Source organism: Poecilia latipinna, unplaced genomic scaffold (genome assembly GCF_001443285.1).
Source record: "Poecilia latipinna isolate Pla-1442-1.1 unplaced genomic scaffold, P_latipinna-1.0 Scaffold1221, whole genome shotgun sequence".
NCBI classification, from domain to species: Eukaryota; Metazoa; Chordata; class Actinopteri; order Cyprinodontiformes; family Poeciliidae; genus Poecilia; species Poecilia latipinna.
In genome coordinates, this window is record NW_015113837.1 from 45,077 (window position 1) to 54,664 (window position 9,588).

Sequence of the window (9,588 nt, forward strand, 5' to 3'; positions counted from 1 at the left end):
TACAAACTTTATCTCAGCGGCCAAAAGGCGAGAACGGGGTGTACAAACTTTATCTCAGCGGCCAAAAGGCGAGAACGGGGTGTACAAACTTTATCACAGCGGCCAAAAGGCGAGAACGGGGTGTACAAATTATATAATTATATTTTATATAATATAATTTTAACTTGTTTGTAAAAATCTTACAGAGATTTAAAATTAAACGCTCTCAGCTGAGGTGCCACATATGGCCCACGCGCCCCAGGTTTAGACGCTCAGGTCCGAGTTTCTGCTTCCTGTAACGTTTCCTCCCCTTCCGTTCAGACCCGGAGAGCTCCACCGTTTCCTGCGACAACGCCCACAACGACACGCAGCTCAGCGAGCTGCAGCCGCCCGACTCCCCCTCCACCAAGACGCCGCTGGCGCCCGGCGCCGACGGAGGCCGCAAGGCCCGCAAGCACGGACACGGACACTCCCACGGAGGGAACTGCCACTCGGACCAGGAGATGAAGGACGCCGGCATCGCCAGCATCGCCTGGATGGTCATCATGGGAGACGGCATGCACAACTTCAGCGACGGCCTGGCCATCGGTGGGAGACGCAGATGAAACACACAAACGCACAGCTGGCAGATTTTAACACATCAGGACTTTATCCTCGCACTGTTACAACTTTATTTCAGTATTTTTACGACTTGATTCTCGTACAACTACTTTGACTTTTTTCTTGTAATATTACAACTTTTTCTCATATTAAGACTTTTTCCACACATTATTTTGACTTTATTCTCATTTTAAGTTTATTTAATATCTTTTTACACCAAGACTTTGTCGTCCTTTTATGACTTCGTACAACTATTTTATCGCAATATTATGACTTTTTTCACATATCATTATGACTTTTCTTTTTTCTCCTCATATTACGACTTACTTTTTGTACTATTATTTTGTCACAATATTTTGACTTTTATTCTCATAATACAATTTTCTAACTTTTTTTGCGTGTTATTGTGACTTTTCTCATATTAAGGTACCGACAGTGGCTTGTTTTTTTGAGTTTGAAAACACTTTAAACAGCAGCAAAGACATGATGTTTTAATGGAAATAACAGATTAGTGACTCTGTACATTGAATGAAATGATAAAAATTTAATTTTTTTGTTGGTTTTGGTGACTTTTATGTGGAGTTTGACTGAAACTTGTGTTTTGTGGTGCAGGCGCGGCGTTCAGCTCCAATATCACGGGAGGCATCAGCACGTCTGTGGCTGTCTTCTGCCATGAACTACCTCATGAACTCGGTGAGTTCAAAGTAATCAGAAATGATCGATGAGATATTACTGCTGGGAGATCAATCGATTTCATCCACATATCAGATTTCTGGTTGTTGATTTAATTATTGGAAAATCTGGATTTTGTCCCACCAAGAACTGCTTGGGTTTCCAAAGCTGAAAGTGATGTCAGCTCCAGGGCGGCCATCTTGTTTGACACGAGTGTTTTGCAGCTTCTAATAAAGACAAAATATTACAAAAAAAAGTGTCAATATTGAAACAAAAAGTCATACAGGAAATGTAATTTTACGAGAATAAGTCGTACAGCAGTAATTCAAAATAATGTGAAAATAAAGTTGTTCAACAATAAGTCAAACTGATGTGTGTTTCTCGTCGCCTTTACCTGTTTTTAACCAGTAAATATGATCTGGACGCCGTAGAAACGTGTTGCGCTTCCAGAATTCGCTCTTCGGTTTCCTTTAGAGGCTCATCAGACAGATCGCTTCGAGAGCGGCTCGTCTTCCCACATCTGGGCGGAAAACTCCGTCACAGCGCTGAGGGCTCTTCAGCCGCACACGGAGAAACTAATTGGCGGTGATGGGTGTGTTAATTGCGGTAGACGATGCGGCGGCGGCATCTGAGGCAGGAGGAAGTGGAAGTGAGGAAGAGCGCGGGCCGGCGCTCTTCCTCCTGATTGATGAATGAGAGCAGAGCGATAATGTATTCATCGCGGTAATTAGTGAGGAAAAGAGGATGCTGTTACAGGAAATGTAGGCCAACCCCCACCTCCAAATCCAGGGCGTTTCCACGGAAACTCGGCCGCTTCTCGCGTTTGGCCCGGCGATGATTGAAGAGGCTAGACGCTGCGGCGGCGCGCATCACACAGCATAACGGAGGAAAACTCAGACGGATCCAAAAATACCAGAACCTGCCTGGTTTTAGTGATTTTTGCTGCCTAAAATCACCTTTAAAGTTTCATTTTTGCTTTAAAAAGGTTGAAATTGTTGCATAAAACCTTCCCAAAAAATCTAGGATTTAACATAATTCATATTTAAAGTGGAAATAATATTTTCTAAGTCACTTCTTGATGTAGCTGATATAAATCAGATCCTGAGATGTTGAGTGCCAAAGATTAACTCCATATTGGTCATTCATGTTAGCATAGGGCTGAACAAGATGGCTGAAAAACTTAAAACAACATAAACACTTCATATCAGTTGATGTCAATAATTACTGATTAATTTTTTGTTTTAAAGATCTGAAATTCTGCCAAACTGAAAACGGTTTTATCCAGCTTTTACTCCACTAAGCTGTGTTTTTTTATTTTTAAGCTGCTGTAAGGCATGCTGGGGAAACTTTAACCTGCTGCTGGCCGGCCAACTTACCAGCAGGCTGTTGCTAGGCAACCAGAGAGCGAGTTGATTCCGCCCACTTAGCTTAGCTAGCCGAGAGGTTGGGTTTCCTCTGCCCACATCTCCCAGGATGCCTTGCGGTTCTGGATCTGAACTCATTGAAATGACTGAATATTTTATCAGATGTATTATCTATTGATATTGATCAGCTATTGATCATAATATATATTTTTATTGATTTATTGTCCAACACTAAGTTGGCATGAACTGTTTTCGCAGTATAAGTAAATCCCACCAGGAAGCTGCTGTGTTGCAATTGCAACTATTGGTGCTAGGTCACTCATTTGCTAATTTTCCTTAGACTTGCAATTTTCACAAGTCAATGAAACTTTTCCTCTAGTCTAATCTAATTTAATCTAATCTTCCAAAGTGATATAATATCACACAAGTACAAAAGAGGATTAGGGCCACTGAAAGAAATGAAAGACAAATTTGGACTCCAGTCTCAGAATTCTGAGATTTTCTTAAATTTCTGGCTTTTTTCCTCATAATTCAGACATTTTCTCAACATGTCTGAAAAGTTTAGCCTGATTTAACTTCAGACAGCAAGGAAAAAATGTTTGCTTTTATTTGGTCTCTATAAATATCTGGTTTCAACCGTGTATAAATGTTCATAGAAAGTTACGTATTTTCAGCTGTGACTGGTAGTTTGACTGGTAGTTTGTCTGGTAGTTTGACTGGTAGTTTGTCTGGTAGTTTGACCGGCTGTTTGTGGTTCCAGGGGACTTTGCGGTCCTGCTGAAGGCCGGCATGTCGGTGAAGCAGGCCATCGTCTACAACCTGCTGTCCGCCCTCATGGCGTACGTCGGCATGCTGATCGGCACTGCCGTGGGCCAGTACACGCACAACGTCACCAACTGGATCTTCGCCATCACCGCCGGCATGTTCCTCTATGTGGCACTGGTGGACATGGTAAGGCCACTCTGACCTCTGACCTCTAACCAGGGTTATTATAGTTCTGGGTTTTGCATTAGAGTTTAGTTTTATTTATTTATTTTGATTGTCTAATTTAGTTTGTTTTAATAAGTGTTTTGAGTGTGTTTGCTAGTTTTTATTAATTATTAGTTAAATATTACTTTGTTTCAGTTTAGTTTTTTAGCTATTAGTTAAATATTGAGTCATAAACACAAAAATGAAGGATATTATATCTATGATTTTAGTATGTTTTTAGTTTGATAAAGGCACATTATAGTTTGTTAGTTATAGTTTTATTTATCTCAGTTATTAAAAATTATTTCTCTATTTTAGTTTTCATTATTTCATTAGTTAATTATAATAACCCTGGAGAGGAGCCGTCATGCAGAACTGATCAGCTAATCAGATGCTGAGTTAGAGTATCTGATTGGTTGATTAGAGTAGCAGAATGTAGCTACATGCTGCTACATGATGCTACGTGTTGCTACATGCTGCATGATGCTACGTGTTGCTACATGATGCTACATGTAGCTACATGCTGCATGATGCTACGTGTTGCTACATGTTGCTACATGATGTATAAAATGGATGCCATCTTTCTGACGGTTGGTGTCGTCCCTAGCTGCCGGAGATGCTGCACGGCGACAGCGAGGAGCACAAGCGCTGCCACCTGGGCCACTTCGTCCTGCAGAATGTCGGCATGCTGACCGGCTTCGCCATCATGCTGCTAATCGCCATCTTTGAGGACCGCATTGTGTTCGACTTCGGCTTCTAGCGGCCGGACGCCGTCCTGCATGCGCTCCGTTGTTCTGCGCGTCGCGTCGTGCTGCTAGCGATGTTTACGAAGCACAACGCCCATCCGTGTCATCGTTTTGTCCTTTGTCGAGTCCCACCTGCTGATGTCATCACGCCGCGTCTTGACAGGAACAGAAGCAGTCCTTCGCACAATATGTCGTGTTTTTGTGTCGTCTGGGTTCGTAGGGAACCTGGATCGGTAGAGTAGCCGCCAAACAGGGCTGGGTGATAAATCCAATTCATCCGAGTTGGATTCTTGGTTTATGAAGAGTTGTTTTTTTTTTTTTTGTTTGTTTTTTTTTTGAAAATCTGAATTTTTGTTTGTTTTTTCACCAATACATCCTTTGTTTCCAGAGTTCAGCGGACATTTTGATTCAAAAGCATTTTTTACAGCTTCTGTTTATTTGGAATTCAGGTCAACGCTACAAAGAAATATAACGGCCAGACCACGATTTTATTTTCAAATTATGAAAACAAATATGTACGACAATAGTTAAATAATACAATAAAGACGCAATATTACAAGAATAAACATCTTGTGAAGTTATACTTTTGTACCAGTAAAAGAAATACTTCATTTTTTAACTCATCAGCATCAAATTATCATCAGTAGCAGGACTTTGAAACAATCGTGCAACTGAGTTTATTTCAAATAAAGGACAAAATGAACTTGATAACGTTAAAAGTTTTTCTGGAAATTTTAAGACGTTTTTCTGGTAAAATTGCGTCTATCTGCTAGTATAACTTTATTTTCAAATCCCGGCCGTGCAAAAGAAATCTGTTGAACTTGGAACTGGTATGAAGAAATAGTCGCGTTTATTTTGGTGTTGTCGCCCAGCCCTGCTGCCGAAGCCTGTTAGCTTTAGCATGTCCAGCTGTCCGCCATGTTTCTGAATTGATCCAATGATCTGGAGCCAAACTGCAACGATTTTCGCGTCAGACATTCATGTTTTAATGAGAACTACGAAGCTACATAAGAGCCATAAAGTTTGCACCAAAAAAATAAAAATAAAAAATAGAAGTCGAAAAGAAGATATTAAGAAATTATTTTGAAATTAATTTTGAATCAGAAAAATTAAACAAATAAAGCTAAAAATAGATTTGAAATAAAAAATAAATTTTGAAACCAGAAACAAGATTTGAAAATGGAAAAAAAAGAAAACTAAAAAATAGATTTAAAACGGAAAAATTAGTTTTGAAACAGAAAAAAGATTTGAAGTTAAAAAAAAATTAAAACATAAAATAATTCAAACTAAAGAACAATTTTGAAATCGGAAAATAAGAAATATTTATCAGATTAAACTTATTTTTTTTTTTTTTTTCAGCTAAAATAAAAAAAAAATTGGTCAAACTTTATGGCACCAGTTTATCTCCATAGAGAACCAACCTGAAGCTGTGAACTTGTCTCTGCTGTGGTTTATTTCTGGTTCCGATCTATGCAGATTTTCTGCGATTCTTTTGGACGCTGAAGCCGCTAAGAAACGTTTTGGTCATTCCAGGCTCTTCTGTTGGAGAGCTTCGCCGACCGGCGCCGCCATCTTCATCACATTCCACTAGTGCATAAGCTAACGCGGCGTACTTGACTGTATCCTGTCACTTTGTGACATCACTGTCTGGTCCCACCCGGCGGCGAATCATCCTCATGTTGTTTGAATCATGGAGCGTGAGATGCTAAGAGGTCTAACTGGACTCATCATGTGAAGGCATTTTTTAATTTCATCAAACGTTCACGTAGTTTAAGCAACGGCCTTTTCATCCCTTCATCAGTTTTTCTTCTAAGTAATGAATTTACAGTGGCTCTCAAATCAACACAACTCATTTAAAATATCAGATTAATGATTTTTATGTGACTAATTGCACAATTCAACTAAACAGAAAAACATCATACACACAAGTGAACACGGTGGTGGCAGCATCATGCTGTGTGGTTGCTTTTCTACAGATGGAACTGGATATTAAAACCCAGAGGGAGTTTGTTTCTCAGCCTCCTACTGATAAACAAAATGTGGATTTAAAAAGGATTTTTTTTTTCAAGATGGTTCTGGATAAAAACTCAAGAAATGTTGAAAATTTTAGGTAAATTTGATCATGATATATATTATATATAATAATTTTATATATATATATATATATATATATATATATATAAAAGTCAAACAGAGAGAATTATTTCAGTTTAGGGTTGGGAATTCTCCCCCTTTTTTTACATCAAAGTGTAAACAAACTAAAAAAGGGTGTGTAACATTTGAAAGCCACTGTACAGCTGAATGAAAATATGAAACAGACTTTTCTCCATAACTTAAGAAACCCATTGCTGCCATGAAAAACATAAATACTCAGTGATGATGAGTTTTAAAGTCTTAAATATGAGAATAAGTCAAAATTACAACTTTATTTCAAAATTGTTTCAGAAAGTCGAAAGTATGACTTTTAAAGTTGAAATTGACTTTTTATCTCAAAATGTTGACTTAAAATCTCAAAATTGACTTTGAAAGCCAAAATTATGACTTTTTCTCTAACTGACTTTAAATCTCAGGAATCATGAATTTGAAAGTTGAAATTCTGAATTTTTATATCAAACTTATGACCTCCTGTTGGGTTTTTATTTTGTCATTCATGGCCTTCCATAATAAATGCATTAAAATAAAGTTAAATACTTGGGTCCAAAATGGAGGTAAGAAGGAGCGACTGAAGTGACGGTGTGAATTAGTGACCCGGATCCGTTCCAGCAGAACCTGAATGTTTTTACTGTAATCTGGAATCGATTCATTTCGTCTCATTCTGTTGGACAAACATGGACTCCAGGAATCCTCGTTGCTGATTGGCCGTAAGAAGAAAACGCCTTGATCATTATTATTTTTTTATTATGTGTATATTTGTTTTTGTAAAGTATAAAATGTAACATGTCGCTGTTAGCCTGTTGGTTCGTTTTCCTGAAGAAGAATAAAAAGAAAAGAAGATGCTGAATTATGCAGGTTCTGGTTCTGTTTTATGATGTTAAATACAAATCAGTGTTTTTGAAAGACACGCCTTCCTAAAGTATTTACTGCCCTTGAACTTTTTCCAACCACAGACTTTATTTTAAGGGGATTTAATGATCGGCAGAATCGAAAGGAAAATGGTGAATTTTTTTAAAATGTTTTTTTTTTTAAATAAAGATCTAAAAAGTATGGCATGCTTTTTTTATTTGGCTTTTTTTATTCTGATATCACCAAATTAAATATTTAATGCTGCCAGAAGTCACCAGTTGGAAGAAACAAACAGATTCATGAAGACCAAACCTTGTACAAACTTATGAAACAAACTGCGCTGTCGTTTTTAAAAATATCGTACAAACAGGATTGTTTTCAGAAACGTTTTTCTCCACATGAAGCAAATCTGGCCCTCAGTGTTACTGTAAACATGCCAAACCCATAGGGGGCAGTGTAGCGCAGGGCTCTATCATGTTATGTTAAAACTGGCTCACTTATGTTGCTAACGTTGTGTGAAAAAAAAGTAGCCCACTATTATATAAAATATGCCATTTTTTCACATTTCTGTTGTGAAACAAGCCTTAAATTTTATTCAGTAAAGGTTTTAAAAAGTTTTAAATTTGAATTGGTGAAATATTTAGAAACTCTCTGGTCCTCTGGAGAGGTGAGACCAAAACTGTCCTTCTAAATATGAAAAAGTTCAAAGGGTGTGAATAGTCTTAGCTAATGTTCTTGGTGTGAAACATAAAAAAACTTGGGATGTGCCATTATTTTGTAATTTAACAGAAGTCTAGACTCCAGTTTGGTAATGAAATGCCCTAAAATCACCCCTATGTATCATAAAAAGACCAAGAATCTGAGACGTCTTGCAGGAGGAGTCGATGAAAATCCTCCAAATGAGAACAGAAAGAAACTGGGCCTCGTACATTAAACATTAACAAGCTGTGGTGCTGGAATGTTACCGAACCTGAAACTGGTGAAACTTTTGTTCTAAAAACTGAATGAAAGCTGAAAGTATTTTTTAAAATAACTTTTATCATCTTTAAATTCATGGGTTGTGGGATTAAGCTCATATTTAGCTCAACTTACTTTTCACAGAACTTTGGATCAAATCAAACTTTTTCTTTGCCGTTTGCAGTAAAACACAAACCTCTTTGAAAGCAGCTCACATTTAATGACAGTTTGGTGTTAACCTGTACATAGTTTCACGTCTGAACCGGAAGTAATCCGCGCCATCTTAGAGTAGGAAAACATGTCAGACGCCGATTTCCTATTGACTTCCTAGTGAACATGAAAAGTGAGTACAGCATAGAGGAGCTTGCCCTGACGTAAGCAATCACTTTTAAACGGATTCGTAACTTTTCATATGAATAACAAAAGTAACTGGTAAGTACAAGTAGAAACAAACACGTCGGCTACATGTCCGTCTTAGCTAGCACATAAAAGCTAGATTAGCAGCGTTTGGTAGTAATTCATTACGTTTACTTGAGTAACTTTTTAGTAAAAATGTACTTTTCAGAGTATTTTTACTACTCTGTACCTTTTATTTTTACTTGACTAATTTTATTAAGTGTTTCTACTCTTTATAAATTCTCCTTATACAGACCAATTAACTTGGTCAGTTAACCATGCATGTGTGCATGGTTCGTCTCTGTGTGATGTTCAGGGTGACCCCGCCGCTCGCCTGAAATGAGATGGGCAGCCACACCGCTCCGTCTTAGCCAGCAAATAAAAGCTACATTAGCCAACTTAGTTTGGCAGGAAGCACTACAGTAAATATCAGAGATTTATCTCCGTTTTACGCAGAGGTGGGTAGGGAACTCAACAATAGTAATCAAGTATTGTTTACAAGTTAGATAGGAATGAGGTGAGCTAGTTCTAAACTTGTTTATTGTCATAGCAACTCCTCAACAACTACTGTACGTTTCTTAGTCTGCTCTGGAGTAAGGGGGAATAAATCATGGAGATCATGGAATAAATCATGTGATGTGAATTCAGGAAACGTCAGCAATTTGATGAACACATCCGTAGGGAGAAGGTATGGGTTTGTTTCTAAGCTAGCTATTTCCAACTAGGTTTGCTACTTCCTCAGAAAATGAGCTTGACTTCAAGTAGATGCCATGGATATATTGACAAAAACAACTTGGGGAAATAATTGCAATACTTCCTTCACTTCGAACGTCATGGCGCCTCAATGTGGATATCTAACACAGTGTTTTTCAACCACTGTTCCGCGGCACACTAGTGTGCCG

The 9,588-nt window shown here is 38.1% G+C and overlaps 1 protein-coding gene across 1 annotated transcript in view; it reads left to right on the forward strand.

The window, feature by feature from the left end:
* LOC106960720 (zinc transporter ZIP10-like) overlaps positions 1 to 5,367 on the forward strand; it is a 38,364-nt gene extending 32,997 nt beyond the window's left edge. The window contains exons 7-10 of the mRNA XM_015053971.1: positions 301 to 567; positions 1,192 to 1,272; positions 3,376 to 3,566; positions 4,192 to 5,367. Coding sequence (XP_014909457.1) covers positions 301 to 567; positions 1,192 to 1,272; positions 3,376 to 3,566; positions 4,192 to 4,344 — 692 coding nt within the window. The 3' untranslated portion in view covers positions 4,345 to 5,367. The remainder of the gene's footprint in view (positions 1 to 300; positions 568 to 1,191; positions 1,273 to 3,375; positions 3,567 to 4,191) is intronic.
* Positions 5,368 to 9,588: the final 4,221 nt, after the last annotated feature.